This window comes from Brachyistius frenatus, unplaced genomic scaffold (genome assembly GCF_029030835.1).
Source record: "Brachyistius frenatus isolate BFR_SWC_R1_liver_20210118 unplaced genomic scaffold, ASM2903083v1 Contig_124, whole genome shotgun sequence".
Classification (NCBI taxonomy): Eukaryota; Metazoa; Chordata; class Actinopteri; family Embiotocidae; genus Brachyistius; species Brachyistius frenatus.
Window position 1 is genome coordinate 941,768 of NW_027210723.1, and position 24,466 is coordinate 966,233.

The window sequence follows — 24,466 nt, forward strand, 5'->3', positions numbered from 1 at the left end:
ATTAAGAGAGCCGCATGGGATACAAAGTCCGGCTACACTATTATTAGTCTCTGCTGTGGATCTCTGCTACGGGCGAATGTTGCCTCCTGCAATGAATCATGGAGCTCTTAAGGCCGGAGCATGTCCAGAATATCAAACACACTCATAAAAGGAAAACCTGTCCCAGATCCCAAGAGAAACATTTCCCTTCCCCTCAAATGTCCAACTGCACGAGAGAAATATATATAAAAAAAATAAAAAAAAATTTAAAAAAAAGGGGAGGGTAGATAGCACAGGTGTCCCGCTGCTGGAGTGTACATTTTTAGTTCCCACATAATGATGCACTCTCATTAAAGTTATTTTAAAACCAACCATGGTCAATGATAACCAGAAATAGCTTTGCAGGGTAGACTGGAACGTGTGTGTGAGTAACTCCCTGTGTGTGTTGGCTGAGGGGGGAGTTACTGGCTGAAGTCATTCACAGAGAGTCATGCGCCTGCTGAGTGGGAAGAGGGAGAACTAGTTGGACGTAGGTCTGATACACAAGCATCCTCTTTGTTGCTCTTTCCACTTGTGATGGTGGAGCCAAATGGGAGGAGGGAGTGGAGATTCCCTCCTTCAGCCTCAATACCTACTGATAGAGAGATAATCCACTTTAACATACTCAGTATATAAGTTGGTTTATCGATAAATCCGCTAATTTGACATAATCTTGCTAATGCAATTAAATATATTACACTTACATATACACATTTCCAATTTTTGCAGCAGTGCCACACATCCTGAATCCCCTGCTATTTGATGAATACGACAGGTTGGCTGGTTTTGACTCTACAAGAAAAGCTCCACAAACCTGATACAGAGCAGACTTGTGAGTGTGTTGTGAAATTATTACTGGTCATAATGTTGCCTTCAATGTTGTACATGAATCCAAAGGTGCGACAACTGACGACCAAATCAACTAATTGAAAATAGAAGAGATGATCGCCAATTGTTTCCACTCCGCTTTTCTGCAAGTGGAACAAAAATGTTTCATAATTTGCTCATTTTAATTGTTCTCTCATGTCTTTTGTGTATTTATAAATATATATTATTTTCTATAAATGTTTTATACAACAGTGGGTGGCATCCCTTTATTGTACAAATATATATATTTGTTCCAAAGGTGGATGTGGAGTACAAATAATTTGATGCGTGATTTGCATAATGACAAGACTGATTTCCTGATCAACACCTGGTTTCACTTTGGAAAGTCTGTCAACTGTTTTGTTCATATGCTGAATTTTATCTGATGAAGATATAAAGTCAAAATGTCATAATTGAACACAATAACTACTTTATCTATTTGGAATCTCTGTATCACTGTGTCCGATTTAAAAATTGTAACAGTGAGAAAACAATAACCACATGAAGTAAAACCTGAAATTACAACATAAGCTTGTATCATTTTTATACAGCATACTGCAGCTATCACATAACATCCCCAGAAACTCTTCACCTTTTAGATAAGAAACCAATGCACTGACATTTTGATACTGGTGAATTGTCAAAGATAAATAGTTCAAGGAACGCCAGGGAGTTAAGGGCTTAATTGAAGAAAAAGGTTGAATTATAAAGAGTGTAATGTAGCCTTGTGTCATTATTGATGTGGGGTATCAATTTAAGGGTTAAAGAGTGGCTCTGTGCATCGTAGGTTAGTTAGTTCAACAGATATAAAAGTAGGGTTTATGAAAAAAAAAAAAAAAAAAAAAAAAAAAAACAACGTTTTAATGTAATGTACGTAAACAATAATCTGTGATGATGAGTTCCAGTTTAAATAGGAATTCAGAGTTGCAGGGTTCCCTGTCAGAAATTTCAATTGGAAGTTGGATTTCTGTCTTAGAAAGTCAGTAGAAAGATGTAGTTATACCTTTCATCTATGGATGTGTTAAAAAAAAAAAAAAAAAAAAAATTTTTTAAAAATGTTAAATGAACTTGTGTCTCAAGTTCAGCTTGTTCTGTGTTTTTATTTGCTTTGGAGCTGTTGGACCTTGAAGACGATCATTTGCTGCTTAAAAACTTTGAGGACAATATGAATCTTATAATGTAGTTAGTTTAGTAATAAAATAAGGAAAACTCTTAAACAAAAAAGTTTGGTTTTGATAAGGGGCTTCTTAAATGGGGAGTAGAAGCAACAGTTGCTATGCTATACCTTTGTCACTGTAATAATTATAATTACGTCAGGTATAAATTTAAATGGCAGCTCGGCTATGAAAAGGTCTATAGTGGTTGACTGACAGGCTTCCCAGGCTGCCTCAAACCATTAAGAGTGTTCTTATGATTTTCTTAACATAGTCTAACCTTTCAACTCAAATTTAATTGAAGTAACTGAAGTAAGCCTGCAACGTTAAAGGGCTACGACAATCAGTGATGTCCTAATCATTTACTTATTTCTTCTACTAATGAAGAAAAGAATGCATGAGGGTGGATCCTTTGCACCCGTGTTTATAAATCTTTAATGAACTTTAAAAACTTGACCACGTGGGTGCAGGTGCAGACACTTCTATTGTATGCATGGTAAGCCTACTTCAGTATCTGCAGTTAAATTGGGTGTTACTATCCGGCATTATTAACTTGCTCAACAGATATGTACGTATTAATATAAAGACTTACTGCCCTGATAATGCCATTTCATGTTGTCCCTCCCATTTCATTGACAGCATTTTGTTTTTTTAAAGTGTTCTATCACCTACTTTAGTCTATCTTACATGTTTTATTGAAAATCTGAGTTCTCAACTTAAACCTTCAGTTAAAACATGTATGGGGGGGGAATGAAATACAAATCATATAAATCAAAATTAAATTAAGAATCAAGCTATCAGAGAATTCTATATTACATATTACAAACACCCCTCTAGTTCACTAAGAAACCCAATCTTTCCAAGTCAATCTCGGGGCCTATGAGTAGAACAACAGACATCAATCTTGTCAACTTTACTTCAGTATCAGCACGTTATGCCTGGCAGTTTAAGAGCAAGAGAGTGGTAGGTTCACAGGACACACAGCCATGACAGTCATAAGTCAATGCTCTAGCCAAGCTTTTAAATGAAGCCAGAGGACCTCACATGATGCATTAGCTTTGAGATCACCCTGATCAGTCTCATCCCATCACTGCCGGGTACAATCAAGCAGAGTGGGAGGAATATGCATGTACATAGTACAGCATAAACGTAGGTATATATTTTCATTCATTAGCAGATGACTGAGACACAACATTGATATTATTGTGTCCTTAAATCACTTATTTATTTCTTACTTAACATTATAAACATTAAAATACTGCGTTTTAAGTAGTTGAATTACTAGCATGACGAGTACACCTTAAGAAAAATTATTTAATTTATTGTGACTGATCTGATCTCTTTTAAGGTTGAATCAGGCTTTAACCCATTCATAGGTTTGTGAACTGCCATTTTGAAGCCTAAAGCCTGGCATTTTTGCCATCACCCTCTTGGTTTTCTGAGCCAGAAATTACCATATTTGGAAGAGCTGGGGATGAGCGATGGGTGAATCTGACTGAGAACCCGAGGCCACTTACAACCTCCCATAGTCTGCCTTAGATAACAATGGTCATTCAACTTGTACTGAATCCATCTGTGCAAGGTTAAGCATATTTAATTATCTGTCTTTTCATATACATGTCTCTCTTTTGTACATTTTTGTATAATTTGCCGATATTGCCTATTGACTGTTTAATTTCATGTATTATGTGTGTTGAATATTTGGTTTGTAATCCGTTGTATGTCATTTACCTCAATTCTATACATTTTTATGTTTTTCTAATGTTGCTCATTGCTGCTTTTATTACATGTGTAGCCATTTAAGGCATGTGTTATGATACTGGGCCATAATAAAATATGGCAACCTGACTGCACCAGGTATATCATAGCTCTTTTGGAGGCCTAATATCTAATCAATTGAGTATTCCCAGAAGGAAAACCAGAACACTGATCAGAAGGGTGGAATTTGGTGACACCAAAATGACTTTGTATTTTATGAGAGAAGTTGATACTTCTTGAATGGGAGTCTATGGGAACCAGATGTTTTTTGGAGTCAGCCCCTGGTGGCCAGCAGTGGTATTGACATTTAAGGCACTTCCATATTGGCTTCACTTTTCAGACCTAGAGGCAATGTTTAATTCTTTATACATATCTTGATAGACAATGAGCGAGGTTTCTCATTAGTGACTATTAAAACATTTTTACCAATTGAAACATTGCAAAATAACTGGTAAAAGCAGTGGTATTTGCTTATAGTGAATGCCTGTATTTACAATTTATCAATGTGCGCGCACAAAAAAAAAAAAAAAAAAACTGGCCCCATAACCTTCCTCCAATTTGTATTAGTTTTAAGTGCACTACGTTGCAGTGTTATGTACGGTTTACATCACAGAGGGTAGATGGCTGCTCATCTGCACAAAGTGTTGTGATAAAAGAGTCATGGACAACATTTCCGCTGCTTATGGAACCACTCACTTAGTTAGAGTCCATTAAGTTAATCAGGCTCAGTGGTAACACATAGGAAAAGATAATAAATCACAGAGATCTTTGCAAACATGGGTAGGTCGTCACCAACAACAGCTTTCCCACTTGGAGCCAGAGGAGAGACAAATACAAATGAAAGGATGCAAAGTGAGATAAAGAAGCTTCTGCATTGAGTCTGTGACAATAAATGAAGGAGGGGCAGCTGCTGTTCTTGCCTAAAGGTCTGATTTCTTTGATTGACTTCATTAAAACAAGGGGCATCCAACACAAAGACACACTGGGAGTTATTATTTTCACAGGGCATTCAGATTCCACAGCAACATGGGCCAGCACAAATCTTAGCACAGTTTCATCCTTAAATTGTTCTGGGTAATTATCCACTCTTTAGAGAACTGTGAGAGCAAAGTGAGAGAGTAGTGGATAAAATTCCAACTGAGATGGATTATATGTCCTCAAGGGAGATTGGTCCTACAACTTACTTGACTAGATTGTGTATTATTCATTAAGAGCTCCACATTCAATTGTTGTGTAATTTGTCAAATAGGAATCTTTGAGCTCAACAGAAACTGGATAGATTGGGGTTGGCTGTCACTTTTACTCTCACTCCCTGGGTTGATACCCGAGTAGTTTTTTTTTTGTATTTTTCCCCAGTAGGCACTATTCTGTGTTACTCCACCCAGACACCAGCACCACCACCTCCAGGGAATATTCACAGTCTAGTTACCAAGATAACAGCAATGAAAAATGGACAGCATTAACAAGTCGATTTTTTTTCTGATCTAGGAAAAAATGAAAAACTGCAGAATGCTGACGGAATCAAAATACAGGCATATATTAATGGACACTGAGGTAGATCTATATATATATATATAAATATATAAATAGACAGCAGATAAGTGGTTGATAAGCCTGTGGGGAGCACCCATACATCATGCAAAAGTCTCCGGTTCTCAGGTGAAAAGACAGCAGTCTGAGCAATCTGAGCAATTGAATGCCAGAGCTCTAAAATCACAAGGCATTACTAATCCTGAAAGGCCACTCCATCACTGGGTACATCTCCACCAAGAAGATGGGAAACCATTTGTCTACAAAAACTTTAAGGAAATGCACTGCAGCTCAAAAAATATTTCACAAAAACATACATTATCAACCATGAAGTATCCAGTGAATCATGCTGGGTAAATCTGACAAAAGGAAGATTATTCGATTTAGTTTTTCTTCATACCTCAAAACATTATGCCTGTCAGGTGTCTCAAACAGCACACGTTCTACAGAGTTGGTGAGATTTGGAAGTCATCCCACTGGATGATTACTTAATTACCATGCAGATATATGTTGCTCCAATGAACTCATGAAACAACATCAACCAATAGCCTCAGGTCTCAACTCACCGTATAAGTGATCACTGCCAACATGCCGATCAAGGTCAAGGAGCTGATGGAGAAAGACAGAGCGGGTAGACCACCTGCAGGTGGAAATTTGGGAAAGCCATTAGAGATTTGTCCTTGATCTCTGAAAGAAACATCAGTGGAGTCTTTGTGCAAACTATTCATTTTGAAATTTCATCAACTGTGAACACTGATGAGCTAAATTGTTATCAGCTTTGAAATCCTACTGCAGTAACTGTAATGCTGCATTTTAAATGTCTTTAAATATTGAAAATATAATGTCAGAGAGCCTTGTGAAATTACTTTAGAAGCAGAAGCATTTCATAATGTTTGACGTCATTTAGTCCTAATCATCAGTGTAGTGGTGCTCCGCCACTTCTTTTCTGGAGGAAATAAAATGTTCACAGTTCTCTTTATCCGGCTGAAATTTATTTAAATTTTTTTAAGGGCTTGACAATCCAATCATCATTAAAGCATATGTCATGCAAGAGACCCAATAAAAATATTTAAAAAAAATACATATTTCACATATAAAGCAAAAAAGTGGGGACATGGATTTTAAAAGATGTGGAGGGTAGAGAGGGTTTAACACAAATTTTCTGTGGTGGATATGATGACGAATGAAGGCTGCTACGTTTTTGGTATGAGATCAATCCATACTGGGGACTATACATCAGGATGTCTTGGTCTTATGTGCTTCACTCTTTCTAAATTCCGTCCTTATCGATTCCCCTAAACTTATAAATGAGCACTACTAAATTGCTGCAATGCAGAAAATGGAAATGTATTTTTGTAGTGATTTGGTTGAAATGACCCTTTCAAAGTTGTGATGTTTTTTTAGGAAAAAAGCCTCCCAAAAATTGCATCACCTCAAACAGAATACCAAGTGTCCAGTTTATAAAAAATGTAAAACTGAACAGAGTCACATCTCAGCAAATCACACACCTGATGCAAAGAACATAGTCAAAAAACAACTGCAAGGATGCGTCTCAATACTTATGTCCTTTAGGGGAATATAAAGGGAATTAATTTCCTTGACAGCAAAAGGTTATTCACTTGGACGAGAACAACGCATCACGCTGGTATTCAGGTACTCTTGAATTTAATATCTGCTTTTAATGAATTCCCTGGCTTCCTTTGGAGATAAATCTGGTCACCATTTTTTGTCATCATTGTCATTTTATACATTGATCACAATATGTGCTCGAACAGCTGGATCTTTCAATGTATGTAGGTTGAGTTGACGTGTGTCACCTTTGATTGAGGCAGAATAGGGACCACCCATCAGGCAAGGGCAACAGTAGGTGTCACACCAGCTGTCAAGAGTTGGAGTTAGAAGACAGGGATTGATGAGGAGACTGATTGCCTCACTCCCCTGTCAGGATCCCACCTGTCATAGGCTTCCACTTAAAAAAAAAAAAAGCTACACATTGTCCCTTTATAGATATCCCACATCCTCTCAGCAGCAACTTCATAATGCCCAGCCCACCAGTCAGCGTGGGCAGCATCTCTGCCTGCCTTTCTCCTTGACAGTGGCCTTTGATTGGGAGTATTAAGTCAGTATTCAGGGCATGTATAATTTGCGCTGTTTATATCATTTATCACTTTCTTTTAGAGGCATTTCACAAGCAACAGGACAAAGAGGTGGAAAACGGAGATAAATTATATACCTGCTCCCTATTGTATTGCATGCAAAAAGAAAACTTTGAAGTCTGACAGCTGGGCTAAACATTAACATTTGAATACGTATTTCCTATTCCCGAGTGTTTCATTGCGATTTTGCTGCCTTTGTTTAGTGGTGAGCTTGGTAAAATAGACAATAGCTTCATGTTCTGCATAGAGAACATTCTGTTCATGAACTCCACACAAAGCCAGGGATAGATGTTTGCTGCCAGTCTTCTTGGTTTCTTGAGCAGATTTTCCGGGGATTAAGCATAGGGAATATTGTCTATTATCAGTGGTGCTTCCACATCTGTACAGCTTCGATTGCAACAGCAATGGAATGAGGTAGCTCTTATCGCAGCCTGCGTATAGGCCCTTCAGGCTTGTGTTCATGCATGAGGCTTGTACAGGAAGGTGTTTATTAAGGAGCTCCTTTAGCCCCAGCAGCCTACTTCAGTGAAATGACAGAATCATCAGAAGCAAGTAAGAAGCAGCTGTATGTTCCAGGGATGAGACGTAGTGTACTGTATGACTGCAGCAACATATTGTAATACTACAGCATATGGAGGCTTATAAAGTTTGGGAAGTTAACAGACATCATATTAGTTATTTTCTTTTTGTGAGGGTAAAGGTGAAAATGTAGTATAATTTTAGAAGTGGGGTTAGATAATGGTTGGTGTTTCATAAGATATTTTGGGAATAGTGTAGAATTAATCTCAGAGTTGAGGGGCACCATGCTAATACAGATAAAACACATTCAAAAACTTGAGTGATGGCAGAAAATGCCAAAAGATCAATCAGGGTACAACAGCAGCAGTTTAACTCTCTCACCATGAATCTTTTAATTGAAGCCTCAGATGTTTTTCACAAAAATAATAGCCTCCATTTTTTTTCAGACTTTTGCCCACACTATTTTATACCTCAGTTACTAAAGCACAAACCTTCGACAATGTACACATGTACAGAAACAATTACCAAAAAAAATATTGAATTAAATTAACAATATGCAAGACTTAGAGTGAAGAAATTAATGTAAAGGGGAGTTTACACATTCAACACTTGGCAAATGCATAGTTTGGGTAGTTCTGTATTCATGTACTGTAAGTGGTATCTCATTTACAATTACGTTCCATTAAAATGCAAAGTTTTAACATGATTTCTCCCATAAAGAATAAGTGATTGCTTTTAAGGCACAACATGCTTATTTTATACACATAGTGGCTAATCTGTTAAAACTTTGAAACCAGATACAGATGCCGGGTTTGCATTGTGACTGGAAATCTATGTCATCACGATGCCTATAAACAAAATGTAAATAGAGAGACGACAGGGTGACAAAAGTGTAGATTACCATGAAGATCACGTTTATCCATTTGAAGCCCATTTCTTGCAAAGTTGATTGCCAGATTATAGGAAAATAAATGGATACAATTGGCTCGTTTGTAGATGGGAAGAAATGTAGAAACACATGGTAGACTATGCTTTGGTTGGTAGTCAGCAATAATGTAAATTATACTGTATACAATTTGTTTTACTCACTATGACAAGCAAAAACACCAAATGGTTAATAATGGTTTCACTTTCAAAATCATGTGCGGCGTGGAAATATTTTTAGTCTTTGAAAGTCGGGGCAGAAATAATAAATAACTGCTGTGATTTAGATTTGCTCATAGACGTTAAACATTCGCATGCGTGTGTGTGTGTGTGTGTGTGTGTGTGTGTGTGTGTGTGTGTGTGTGTGTGTGTGTGTGTGTGTGTGTGTGTGTGTGTGTGTGTGTGTGTGTGTGTGTGTGTGTGTGTGTGTGTGTGAAAGTCAGTGTGAGTTAATTATTTTATTTTCTCACTGGTGAAGAAGTAAATGAAGCAGGAAAAGTTAAGTGTTAGGAATCTTGCCCGAGTACTCTTAGTTAAAACTGGACTACTGCCCACTTCTCACCCGCTTGAGGCATTGCCAAAAATATAAGAGTGCACCGTATGGTCCTGAATAATAACATTAAGAGCTACAGTGGTGGGGTATATTCAGACATCACTAGGACACTGGAACCAGTGTAAGGCTGGAACCACTAAAGATGTAGTACGCCTTAATGAACAATTGCTGCAAAACAGTCAGGAGGGTTACGCGGCAAAAGGGCCTTTTCTTTACACAATTAACCTCCCATCTGGAGAAAGAAGAGATGGGGAATTAGAAAAGGGATGATCCTCCCATTTCCTCAGCAGCCGAGCAATTTCCTCCTGTGCCAAGGAAGGAAGGTGAGGGAGAGCATGTAGGGGTCCACTATTATGCAGAGAGGCAGATGGTTCAACTTCCTTCTTGATCCCCAGATGGCAAAAGGCCAGAGGACTGTTAAGAGTCCACATTTGGCAATGATCCTGCATTAGCATGTGCATAATCACAGGCACTGTTCGGTTCAACAAGTAAAGATGCCAGAGGAGAGTGTTTTTATAGTGCTGTCCATCATCAACACTCGATTATTTTAAATGGAAAATTTAATTTCTTAATTTTACACCGCGATTTAGACAATAAGTTTTTAGGGTCCCACATTTAATGAGTTGTTTAATGAGGTATTGATGGAAAGGGGATGTTATTATCATGTTGTTAAAGTGTAATTTCTTGGACTGGGTGTTGTCCATCTCAACACTTTGTGACATCAGTACAAAGGATGGGTCAATGAGTGATTACCAGACTGCCCCTCTGTAACTCTTAACCAATTAAATCCTGGAATATATCAAAATATATAATGTAACGTGTTACGGTTTTCTCTTATATTACATGTAGTTATGCATAGAAAGAATACTAATGTGATCTGCATGTGGTTACAATCAATATGTACTTCATCTGAGCAAATTTGAGATGTGTCAAGAGGATATTCGACAGTAACCATGCCTTTATATTGTTATTTGTGTACAGTAATTAAAATCACCATACACTTAAAATAACCATTTGTAAGTTACTTTGTAAGTCATATTAACTGTTTGTTGTACTCATACCTATTTATCATTCAAAAAGAAAGCTTTCAAATATGAGTAAATTGTGTTATTTAAAGTACTTTCCTCACCACTGACTGAAGCATTGCATTCATTTGAAACATGCTAGCCTCCATTACCTGGTCTTGGTAAAATACTCATGTCAAAAGCGTGATGGTGGGGTCCTGAGGCATTGGTATTAGAATTTTTTTTTCCACTCAAGTTAAGACATTTTCAATTGTGATTATTGTGTTATCTTTAGACAACTGGTGTCTTCTTGTTTTGCCAGCAGTTGCACCACATCTCAAATTTGCTCCCAATTCTGTCTAAACAAACCTTAAACTTTATGCTGATAAATGTGGCTCAGTGAGAGCTGGATAATAGGGAGATAAAAGAAAGGGAAAGTGTACTGTATGAGGCATAGATGGCAGCAATGGATATGGTTATGGATGCCGGTTCAGGAATGAAGGGCTGGCGTTAAATGACTCACTTAAAAAGTGATGAATAATAAAAAATCTGATTAGTCATGTTAACAGGACCCAAGTTGAAAATAACAAGTAGTTTCTTAAGAAGCTGCACTTACGAGTACTCCCAAGCTCTTCAAACAGGTACTGTGCTTTCTCCCACTGAGTGGAGTTCTGACTTGGTGGGGCCTCGAGAGGAACAAACGCTCTGAAAGAAATGAAACAATAATTTAATAGAACTTCAGTAAAATGTATTTGGTTACTTCTAGGCTGTCTTTGTAGTACAGTACTGAATATGTCCAAGTTAAATCTTTGTACTGGCAGTGATAGTTGCTGTTCATTGCTGTTGCTAAAATAGATTAGTAAGAGACTCAGACAAACAGTAACAAAGACTGTTGCTTATTTCAACTAAATTTCTGATTTAACAACTATATCCTACCAAACAAACTTTAATGTCAGATGTACCATAATGATTAATGTCCTGACATAGGGGGAAAAAAAGAAGCTTTTACTTTATGTTTTCCACTCCAGCAATGGCACGTCAAAGCTCAAATGTACACGTCTATGTTCAGACTTACCTGCATTGGTGTAAATTTACACCTGTACTTCCTGATTTGTCTAAACTGGGGTTTTTGTCTTTTTTTTTTAATTGTGTTGCTATTATGCTGGGTTTTTTGGTCACTGCTGTGTTGCTCAAGAAAACCAAAGTGTTAATGGGTCTTTGGAATGAATATGGAATATATATATATATATATATATATATATATCCATCAGACAGACAGATTGACAGATGGATTGATACGATAGATGGATAAAACAGAGACAAAAGGACACAGAATCTAGTTCTAAGTGAAAAATGGTGCTCTGTGAGTGAACTGGGATTCTTTTAGGGGATTAAAAAAACAGAGGCCAAAACAGTTTAAACAGCAGCACCATGGGAGGTAAAAGACATTGGAGCTGCTTCTCAGAGCCTTTCCTTTGCCTCACAAGCAAAAGAATAACTTTTAGGTCTTTAGGCAGCATCTGATATCATGTGGACATCCCCTGCAGGTTCCACACTTGCACTTAATTGTATTCGCTCCCATTTTGGTCACGTCACCCCATGAAAGTGTCCTTTACCCACAGCGATGTCTGCAGTAAGGATGCAGGACTTTCTCAAGCTTATACTCTTGAAAGTAATTTCCTCAAATGAGAAACACGGGTTAAAAAAAATGTGAGAGTTATTAATGCTTTGTCTATTCATGTGCAAGTGTCCAAACTTTGGTTTCCTGTTTTAGTCTCACTTCAGTGTGTTTGCTCCAACTGTTGCAGTACACTATAGCCAGGCTACAAAAACAGGTTGACCAGCACAATAATGGTCTCCGGCTACCAAATGGTTTGAAATGTGGGTGTTTATCTCCTACACAATTAGAAATAACCACTTATGACACAGTGTCAATGTGTTAAAGACAAGCCTTACTGGTCCCTTTGGCATTTTTGTTTGAAAGAGATGCCAGCCAGCCTTTTCAAAAGCTTTAATCAATATGATTTACATTAACATAGAAAATAAAACATTAAAAGGCTTGAAAGTAAACCAAAAGACTTTATAAATTATTTCCGGTGGCACTTGAAATACAATTTTTAAAAAAAGCTCGGGGGGCATTTTAGGAGTTAGCTCACCTTGCCATGTATAAAGACAACAAACAAAAGCCTTGTAACCTCAAGCAAGGACCTACTGAGGGAACAGTCACCAAACAAAGCAATTATGTCTCTCAGTATCAGAAAAGCAGCCGAGTATAAAAGCTGCCATGTTGTTGGAAATCAAAGGACCAAAGCAACAATTGAACAGAACAAAGCGGCAGTAGTTCCAGTTCATGAGGTAAAGGGAGGGCTAAATTGCTTCTGTCTGTAAAAACGTCCTAACTTCAAAACTTTCAGCTGTGAGAAAGTGTAGTCATGTGTCCTTTATTTTCCCAAACCAGATAAGCCTTCTTCCAGGGCACCATTTAATGGTTGAGAGAGCGCATTCAGTCGTATACATTGAACTCCAGGTATGTTGCTGTCACGGCGGCAGGGGAAATCTATTACATTGAGCTGGTGCTACTGAACACCAACAGTATAAAAATCTGCAGATAAATGGAACATGGCTAAAAACGTGCATTAGTACATATCTGTAGTTACAATACAGAATGTCACAAAAAAAGAGCCAATGTTCCCTCCACATAGAGAAGATTCTCCAAGTCAAAACTAGATTCAGAGGTGAGAATAAATCCTATATTTAGAGATAGGTATGTAGCTTCTTCTCCTGAATGGCTTATCATGGCCAGACAAATGGTACTGTAGCTGTTTGAAGGGACCTCCTCTCATTAACTCAACACAATGATATACCCAGACCCACTTTTCCTGTCGTGTACTGAAGCAGAAGAAGCCATCCATGTCTCCAACTTACCCAATTAAAAGGAGCACCATGCAGACAATGACAAATCCAATTGTGTACTTCAGAGCGTTGTTCACTTGCTGTAATAAAAGAAAAAAATTAAACTGGTCAATCAAGGCCATGAAGTGAAATATTATTATTCATTGTGAGTGAGGGAAGGGGGTCATACTCTATTTAGCAAAGGACTAAGAGTGAGTGAGAGCCACACAGAGTCGGTATAGATCCAGTTTGACCTGGCAGAGATAACACGTCACTCGCGGTGCTATTCAAGGTGCTTTTAAAGTAGCAATACAAAAGACCTCCCTATCTGGAAGAGAAACCGCCTCTGTCAGCTCAAAACTGACACATGGAGAGGAGAAAAGGCACGAAGCAATAGCTGGTGTCTGGTACTCACTAATTACTCAAAAGTGTTATCTCTCACTGAAACTACTTCTAGAGATATAGATTTTATTACCAAGCATGAACGATTTTGTGTACGACACGCCGTGCTAATTAATAACTGCATATGAAAAAAAAAACAAGTTAACAACAGGGCTCGGCAGATCAGCTGCTGTAATTGTCAGGAAAAATAAAATCTGTTAGTATCTCTCTAAACAGTGAGTAATAATGCTAGTTACTAAATAGAAAGATACAGTTAGAAGGACAAATGGTATTATACCGTAGATAGTGACAGTAATATGACAGATTCTATAATAGGACCATACCCAACTATACCAAAACAATTATACAATTTCAGGCTTCAAATAAATATTTATTTGTCAATTCCTTTATAAAAATACATATTTTTATGCCTTTCACCAAAAAAAAAACAAACAAAAAAAAGTCTACAAAACCTCCCAAGCTACAGTTCCTTTAATCGAAACATATACTCTTTTTTTGCAGTGTTAAGATAAAATCTTTTGATATGGGTGCACAGTGAAGACTCATTATATGACAAAGAAACATATGGGAAATTTTCAAGAATCAGGTAAATAAATATGGAAGGATGGAAATTAGCTTTCAGTGTTTGCCATGTAAAATGTGCAATCAAATTGGTTCAAATTGCCTTAAGCTTGACTAGAAAGTTTGACTGGAATTACCTGAGGATGTTTTTTCATTTGCATATTGATCAGATGCACCTGAATAAAATTTGAATTCCTCAGCCCCACATCTAAGCAGGCTACAGTGTTGTGTTTCGAAGAAGAAAAGTGTGTTCTTACCGAGCACTTGCTCACGTTGTTGTCATCCTTTTCTTCGTAGTAGAAGTAAACAAACGGGATCCATAAGAAGACACAGAACAGTATGATGGAGTAAAGAGCTGTATGGATACAAAAGAAAAATGGAAATCAAAGAATCAGGCAAAGTTATCTTTGTTACAAATATCACCAAAACTGAATATCCATTACCGTTCCCCTGGATAGACGATGTCAAACATGCTCTATCTGTTTGTCTGTCTCCGATACTATGATGCTAAAATGTTAAAACATTGCAGCGCATTTCTGTCAAGTACAGTACATTCAATGTTTCGATTTTCCAAAATGCATTTTCTGTATTCATGAAATAGTGTCAGTAAACATTATTCCTCTCATGCAAGTTTGATATTACTGTAGGATGCACGCTGTTCATCCACTTGAAATGATGCTGAATTTCCCTTGACGGGCTAAGGGCAATGTAGAGTGCACATCAAAAAGGATTTCTGTGAAGAATATGCTGTAATTTCTCCTCCTCAGGTTACACAACAGCCATAATAAAATTCTCTCTTTCATCATTCATTTATCTCTTTTCTTGACATTTTGTCTCTTGACAACATACTGCATTGAATATATGATGATCTAAGATAAACAAGCACCGCATTACGAACTATTTTGCCATTCTCTTAACCTGTCAGTGTGACCCTTAAAGGCAGTCAAGTTTAATTGTTTTACATCACATTCAGACTGACACAATGACATCAGTCAAACCCGTGTCTGGGGTCTATCTGTATTGGTCAACCCTATTTAACGAGCCTTCCCTCAAACAGGGTTGGATACAGGGTCTAATTTTGGTGACCTGACGTCGCTATCAGGAAAAGAAAGAAAAAAAACAATCGATGATATTGACATTTAAGTGTCACTTCACCGACTGGCTGAGAAAAGTGAGGGAGATGGAGAGAGAGATAAGAGGGAGAGACAGAGAGGGGGAAAAGGACGAGACAGAAATAGTGTGCACATGTGGGCGATCAAAAAGAGTTCGCATGTAGTCAGATAGAGAGATAAATCTGAAACTAACGTTTGTCTGGTAATTATTCAATATGATTCAGTGCAATGTTCAGGTTTATCAGTGAACTGCTTATCAGGAACTGCACTGAGACGAGTCTTTATTAACACCGAGATTCAGGGTGACAGCTAACTAATGAACAGGTTCAGTGAGTGTGCCATCTGCAAGTGGTGTAACACTAATTAATTTTTAAATATAAATAAATGCATTTTTAAACCACTTTCCAAAACAATCATCAACCTTTATACACAAAGAGAAGCAGCCACAACCCTCTTCTTTATAAATAAAACAGAGCATATGGGACTCTTGTCACATAAAAGTACAGTTGTTCAAAGTAGATGGAAAAAAAAGTAAGTAGAAACCCAGGGTGGTTAAAGCAAAAAAGGTTTTAAAAAAAACACAAAAAAAACACATCTCATACAAAAATAACTGCTGAACATCGATGAGGTCCCATGACATGGCAGAATTTCAGGCCAATAGGAAAGTGCTTTGCTTTCATTTTTGTGCTCATGGTATCTAATTGCTTTAAGTTCTGTGTTCACTTAACTGCTCAAATTCCTCTGCTTGCAGTGTAGTGGTCCAGATAATTAATCATTAATGCCAGTGACCTGACTGTGAGGAGCACCGTTTGTAATTGCTTTAAATCAATAACTCAGGCATGGTTGTGGGTTTATGAAATGAAACGATTTTGGTGTGTTACATTCAGTACGTTTCAAAGAAATAACCCAGGGTGAAGCTTCATCCGCTAACAATGTTTTAAAATGGTGTATGATCATGACTGACAGACAAGCTAAAAACCATGTTATTACCCCATTTACCCTACCTGGCAATAACATGCGATCAGTGTCCAAATAACAGGGAAAACGCAAGCAAATGCAAGATGGACGCAGAACACAATAGAATTGGGATGTGATGATAAATCAGCCATCTGAAACCTGTGATCACGAAAATCTCCCACACAACTCGTGAAAGATCCCCCTAACTCTGCTTCTCCCTGCTAACTCGCGTAAGCACGACAAAATCTACAGGTAGTAGCAGTAACTTCAGCTTGGCAATGGAAGAAAAAAAAAAAAAGATAAATTTCATACAGCAGCAGTGTTTCCCTTGACATAGGAGGAGCCCTGTTTGTTGTGAAGTCAGTCAGCCCCATCTGACTGATTAGCATGTTGAGGCTGGATGAAGTTGCGGCACAATCAAGATAATGAGAACGCATTTTAATAAAAGATGTAAATGCAAAAATCCATGGATTGGATGTCATTATACAGAAAACATATTCAGATAATATGATAATAGATGCCAGGTATAAATAGGGCCTTCAATAAGCTTTTACAATTAAAAGTTATCTCATTAGTAGTCTCTATGTAGGTTTTTCTGTTATAAATACCACCGGTTGTGTCCTCAGTAAACTGAGGATAGTACTGTTTCTGCTCAGATTTAAGAATCCACAGCACTGAACAATAGATTCAATTAGAGGGTGAACACATTATCCTTCTGTTATTGCTATGATTAATATTGCTTCTTGTATGTCTCACCAATCAGGTAATAATCAGTTCCATTTGAAAATGGATCACTGCAATAGGAAAAAGCCATCTGCATAAGAAAATGGTTTTATATACAATAGTTGGTGAGCTTCTTTATGGAGCGGATACAATACACCATGGAGAAGGACCTCACTCTCCTCTGCTCGAAGCCTTTTTGTTTGTTTGCTTCTTCCTGTACTTGCAGCTTTTTTAGAGAAAAGACAAACACTCAAATGCATTAGCAATTCATAGAGCGGAGGTGAGGCAAAGACACTTAAATAGAGAGATGCTATTTCCAGCTGGGGGCTTTTCTTTCAGCAGCAAATGGATATCAGTGGAGATGGTGTAGACAACCCCAAAATAACTAACAGAAAAACATGTTTCAAAGACATGATCAGAATCATGGTTGGCATTACTCAATACCACCTTGAGGTACTAATTTGACTCATTAGCACAAGTTGCAACAGATGGAAATGTGCAGGAAGGCCAACAGCTTCCCAAGACCACATTTAAATAGAGATGTTATATGATAAAAGTGTTTTAATTTATGAGTTAAGCCTAAATTTTTAGTCACCAAAATCAGGCAAAACGGAAACCATTGATGGATGGGAGATGATTCAGGCAATAAAGAACGACTAAATACATGCCCTAAGCAGTGCCTTTATAGCATGATAAACTACACAACCGTAGATGTGACTGTGGAATGGAAAATAATAAAGTTGAAGAAAAAATAAAACTGAAAACTTGCACCTGATATCCACTTAATCCATAACAACAGTAGCACACTTCAATTTCAATGTACATGTGGAGATCAAGTGCTCCATATCAGTCCAGTACGTGTGGCCCAAAGCAAGTACAAACATGCACCCCTTGTGAACTGAACTATATTTCACAAAAAGCTCTCTTTGCTGCAGACAAATGAATGTTACCATTATAGGAGGTTTGCTTTTTGCCAGCTGTGATTGTGACAGGGTATTATTTTCAATAAACACATGCCCATTGCTCCACTAAGATATCCATTTACACTCATTTACAGCCAGACAAACTGAGTTTAGGATGATGCCAGGAGCCAATAAATGCAAGGCATGCACAGTATGCAGCCGCTGGCATAAGCTTGCAGGTTAAAGCAATGGCTAAAATTAATCATAACACCATGAATATTAACATACTGAGAGAATAGATCATACTGCATTACCATGAATCATCCATTACTCTCGACACAGATCATAACTGGAAGAACGCCTGAACAGGGATAAAAGTTTAGCACATTTATCGCTGCGACAGAGAGTAGAGGACTAAATAATTAAATGTTATTAACCCTTCACATTGTTCTCATGTTCATGTGAAGTATCTACACTGATGGGCAACAACATTAAAACCACTGACGGCTGACGTTAATAACACTGATTATCTCGTTAATGGCACCTGTCAAGGGGTGGGAAATATCAAGCAACCAGTGAGCAGTCAGTTTTTGAAGTTGATGGGCTGGAAGAAGGAAAAATTGGTAAGCATAAACAAAGCCAAAATAGTGTTGTCTGGATGACTGGGTCAGAGCAGCACAAAAGGGCTTGTGGGTTTTTCCCAGCAGTATTTGGGCTCAACCAAAAGTAGTCCAATAAAGGACAATTAGTGAACCAGTGACAGGGTCATGGTTGTTCAAGTCGAACATTGCAGTTGAGAAATGATGTCGCAACCAAGTTGACTGTATTCAAGTTAACAAGTCGGAAAAGGCAGGTTATCCATTGTTAGTATACCAGTTGATCAGAACGCATTACGCAGTATTTTGAACATGCAAACACGTCCACAGAAAGAACATGGACAAGACTGTGTTTACGACAAATTTAATGAGATGTAAATAACAGGACAACCACATCTTTCTTCCAGCTTTCTGAGACAAAAATCCAATTTCGGGGGGCGTTCCAGTAGAAATTTCCAATTGGAAACTCTCAAAATTCTGACTTCCCACTTCAAATGGAGCGCCACATCATTGATGCACCTGGGGTGTGAAGGCTTGACATGTGGTCCAATCCCACAGATGAGCTACTGCAGCATATTTACTGAAAACCTTGGCTATAATAGAAAGGTGTCAGAAAACATGCATTGGAGCTTGCTGCGTATGGGGGTACGTAGCCGCAGACCAATCAGAGTGCCCATACTATCCCCTTTCCACCCACGAAAGCATGTGAGCACAAAAAAACAGGACCATGGAGTAATGTAAGAAGGTGGTCTGGTCTGATGAATCACATCTTCTTTTAGATCACATGGACGACTGGGTGTGTGTGTGTATCATTTATACAGGAAAATAGAGGGCAGCAGGATGCACTATGGGAAGAAGGTGGTGGAATGCCCTGGGCAATGTTCCGCTGGGAAACTTCAGGTCCTGGCCTGCATGTGGATGTTACTTTGACACCTACCACCTACCTAATCATTGTTGCAGACCACGTACACCCCTTCATGGCAGCAGTATTCCCTGATGGCAGTGGCCTCTCTCAGCAGGATAATACACCCTGCCACACTGCAAGAAATTGGTCAGGGACGGTTTGAGGAACGTGACAAAGAGTTCAAGGTGTTGACTTGGCCTCCAAATTCCCCGATCGAGCACCTGTCGGATGTCCTGGAAAAACAAGTCCGATCCACCTCAGAAACTCACATGACTTAAAGGATCTGCTGTGAACATCTTGGTGCCTAATTTGACAGGACACCTTCAGAGGTCTTGCGGAGGCCAATGCGTCGACAGGTCAGAGCTGTTTTGGCTGCGCGAGGGGTACCGACAGAATATTCAGCAGGTGGTTTTAATGTTGAGGCTAATAGGTGGTGTACTCCTGTTTAGTCATGGTGCAAACGAAACAATAAAAATAAAGAAAACATATTTTGGGAGATTGATGGCTATAATCTACTAATGGAGTGCCAGCTGCAAAAAAAAAAATTAGGTCACCAACACAAGTAATAGTTATATACCTCTTTTTATGTCCATTACCAACTATCATTCATTAAATACAATGCAATGCTTAATGAGAAACATTAAACCCATGTCCTCACCTTACTATGGTTGCACACAAGGCCATTAGCACCTGGAATCTTGTTCCTTGCAGACAAGCGACATAAAATGCCTGGGGAGATTTCTCAGATACACTGTCTCCCATAAAGGACTCCTGAGACAGATGAACATATCTGTCAACACAGACACTTGCTGAAAGATATGACACCGCGAGCTTGCACTCTCATTTCCTGTTGAAATCGAGGGAGCCATCCTTATTGGACGTCTAAGCATGTGGCTAAACACTGGTGAATACTAGACTTAAATTTGACAGGTATCATGAAGGACTCACGACACCCGTGTTGCTCTGTTTCCTCTGGATATGGGAGCAAAACATGTTTGCTAGCTGATGGACTATCAGGTATTGGAGTCATTCTTTAAGCCATTTAATGCAGGTTCAAAGATCAAAGTTAAGTATATCATGGAAGAAAATATGTATTATGTTTCAATATTGAATAAACTATACAAAATTTTCTTTATGTGACAGTGCTATAATAACTATTATTATATTATTATAAATATTCAAATCTACATGTATTGTATTGTGGAACATTATCTGGTACATATACATGTCACGTAAGTGATGCTTTTTTTTTTTACCAATGTTCATTTGTTTACTGAGTATAAGGATGTGAGTTAGGTAATAGCTACTAAACATCTAATTCAAATTAGCTGACAGCCACAACAAACACAATCAATCCAAGGTCCAGAATTATTTTTCTATTATTTCAAAAGACAAAGTGAAGCTGTGTGCATGACCTCTCTCACAGCAGTCATGTATAACAGGAACAAAAACATTCAGAGAGCTCAACACTAACCAGACATAAACGTGACAAAAAGAAAGAACACTGGCTTTACTTCACTAACAGACTCTGCAAACATATAAGGTTGAGATTCTTTAACATTAAATAGTATAATTATTTAACAGTGGAGACACTGTATTTCTTATCAAACTAATTACAGAAAATCCAATACCAATGTCTTAATACAATAAGAACTTTAAGAATTAATACAATATCAGGAGGTCCATGCGATTTATTGACTCCAAACTAATGGCAGCAAGCAGTAAAGCCAACTCCTGACTCTCTGGAAACCTAAGCGTTATGTTGTAGATGTATATTCTGTATCTAGAATATATACAATCTGCACGGACTTCTCAGTGTTGGACATCCCAGCTTACATCCATGCTTATATACACCAACATGCTTCATCTCTACTTTAAATACCATCAGGGCTATCCAGTGGGCACATGGGAAATTTAATCCTGCATGCCTTTAAAACATATGCCTTCCAATATGTGCACATGTTAACACCCCAATGTTCATCATAAGTGTGCAAAGAGGTTTGTGTGGAGTTTGGTTTTTTGTTTGTTATACTGTGCTGTTAACCTTTTTTTCCAAGTAAAAACAACACGAGTGTTACTGATTTGAAGACATCAGGAGAGGGAATTGTGAAACTGAATGCACATGAGAAAAATAACAGCCTACATTCCAGTTGTCATCAACCATGTCTTCTTATTGCATCATGAATGATTACATTTATTTATTATTTGTCAACAATATCATTGAACAAGCTGGACAATATATTTTTAGCTTTCTGGCAGGAGAGCAGTCAGTGAAACATCCATCAACATGTTACACGGTTTAGATTTTTTTTTTCATTGTTTCTTTTGGCATTTTTGGATTTATTCCCATAGTTCAGTGGAGACAGACAGACAGGAAATGTGAGGAGGAAAGTAGGGGAATTACAGGCAGTAAAGGTCAAGCTGACTGGGAATTGAACCAGGGACTCACTGTGACGGCATTTGCACCCATGTGGTATGCACTCTAACCATCATGTTACCCAGTCATAGCCTATAACATATTTATGATAACAGCAAGAGAGTTGTTTTATATTTTGGTATTACTGACTCGGTCTTCTCGTTTGATTTCTATGCAGAGTACAGCTGTATTTCAAATACCAATAAAAATGCCAGTGGAAAAATCTATTTCGGTAATTTAGAAATAAATGTACCAATAACTTACATGTTGGTAATATTTACAAAGGAAAAACTTTGTTTTAACTCAATACAGTTGGTATGTCATCTTCAGAAATTCAGTATGAGCCAGGCTTCATTGTGTATCATAATAAGAGAGGCTTACATTATTGAGAGAGGTTTTAAGTTTTGTTCATGGTCTATAAGTTCGTAAATATTTCAAGGTAGAAAGACATGGTGAAATTGAGAGCTGCGCTGCATTTTCTTTTCAAGAAAGAAGCCATTTGTCTCTTGTGCTTGCTTGCCTGTGTTCTTATTGTTGAAGGCCTCTTTGTACCACACAAAGCTGCCCTCCAAAATCAAACTACAATTTTGTCAATCTTTCAGAAATGCTCTTAAAAGAAGCACCAGGCTACCCCTTTCCAATAAAATCCAGCAACCACATTTGGTGGACAAAAATCACAGGCAAAATGAAAGTTATTGTAGTGTATTTACAAGAGGACGACTTCCTCTCGAGCTTCTCTACAAATGGCATTAAAAAAAAAAAAGCAAGGAGAAAGCCAATGATTTATTTAGAGGGCCCAGGGGTATTTTGCCCTGTTACTTAAGGGTCTTATGCACCACTGCTTTGAAGTACTGAACAGTCCAAGGAAATGTATAAATGGACAGAGGGCTGGAGATTGAAGGCTAAGCTTTCAAACTTAGGGTTCATCAAAGATCACAAAAAGGTATTTGAGCTCGAAACGAAAGTGGGTGTTTCTGCCACAGACATTCATCCCCTTTGTTAACTTAAAAGGTACACTATATCTAATATCACGCTGTCTACAATTTATGAACAACTGCTGGGTTTAATATGTAGCATTTCACTTTGACACAATATGTTCACATGTTGGCATTATAGATGTATTATTACATAGTTGTTATGTCTTCATCACCGATGTTCAAGTTTTCAGATCAAAATGTCTCCTAATGCAAATTACTATACACATGAATTCATAAACACATGCTTTTATCTGTCTGAGATGTACCATGAATGAAATGCATTTACTTGACCTACATATGCTGTTACAGTTGCGTACCGTCATCATCATAACAAACAGCAGTTTGAGCAACAGAGATTTCTCACCGCTGACGGTGAACGTCAAAGCAAACACACAGATTCATGAAGAAAATGGCCCAAAATAACCTACTAATACCACAATGTCATTCACTCCTAGTGGTTCTGTATAACTGTGTTAAATACTAATAAAAATAACAAATGCAATCCTGGTGAAAAAGTAAAATATCAAGTAGAATTGTGCTATAGCATAATTTCCACTATGCTATGCTACACTATGTTTGTAAAACTCCTAAGGCTAATTGTTCAGGAGGAAAGTAGATTCAAAACTGCTGCAGCAAAGTTGACAATGTCAGATACAGGTTTTGGTAAAGCACACAATACACATATTTCTGAATAGACTGAAATTCACCAAACACAATTGATTTCAAACAGCGGGTAAATAATGCAGAGAGTTCCCCCAATCACTGGACCTGCACATGCTTATTAACTCTAATTGCCACTATCTACACATCAGTCCACCTTCGAGAAAAAAACATGCTTCACCAAAGAAATAGAAATCTCTACGTCAACCCGGTAATTGTACCATTTGTGAAGAAACAAATGGACAATGCTGTCAAATGTGGCCTTAAGGAAAACTCAACTTGAAAGCTTATTTGTAAGAAGGCTGTGCATACAATACACATGGAGCTTGGTCTCCACCTACTGGCAAATAATAAAGTGATGTCCCATGAAAAAAATAAATTCAGGCATGAGTCTGTCTCCATAAACATCAATAACACATAGCGGTAAAATGGACTATGTAGCCAAAATCTGATTTATCATATTTTCATATTAAGTCTAATATACCTCAACAAAGTATGACTCCACTCAGCCACAGCACAGTGCTGTCATCTTCACAAACATCTAGTCAAGGCAGAGTCACACTGCACAGACACATAAAAATACATCATAAATCCAATCTGAGTTGTAGATCATCGTCCCTGAAATATTACACTAGTGAAGTATGTAACTTTCAACGGCCTATGCCGCTGATTGGAGAGCCAATCTGTAACAATCTCACTCACTCAGACCAACAGTCATATTATTTTTGGCATAGCAGAAAACAGCATTACAACATGTCATAGTAAATGATGGGTCAATATTCTGCACCACTGAGCTTGGAATGCATTTGCAATATTTAAAATGCACCATAACTTTATTCCAAAACCATGCTCCGAGGAACAGAGCACATTATCAGTCAAAA

At 37.9% G+C, this 24,466-nt stretch overlaps 1 protein-coding gene across 1 annotated transcript in view; it reads right to left on the bottom strand.

The window, feature by feature from the left end:
• Positions 1–24,466, bottom strand: part of lmbrd1 (LMBR1 domain containing 1) — a 56,865-nt gene that overhangs the window by 24,368 nt on the left and 8,031 nt on the right. Inside the window, exons 4-7 of the mRNA XM_069713989.1 lie at positions 14,596–14,693; positions 13,409–13,476; positions 11,100–11,188; positions 5,894–5,967 (exon numbers count right to left, since the gene is read on the bottom strand). Of these exons, the coding sequence (XP_069570090.1) occupies positions 5,894–5,967; positions 11,100–11,188; positions 13,409–13,476; positions 14,596–14,693 (329 nt within the window). The remainder of the gene's footprint in view (positions 1–5,893; positions 5,968–11,099; positions 11,189–13,408; positions 13,477–14,595; positions 14,694–24,466) is intronic.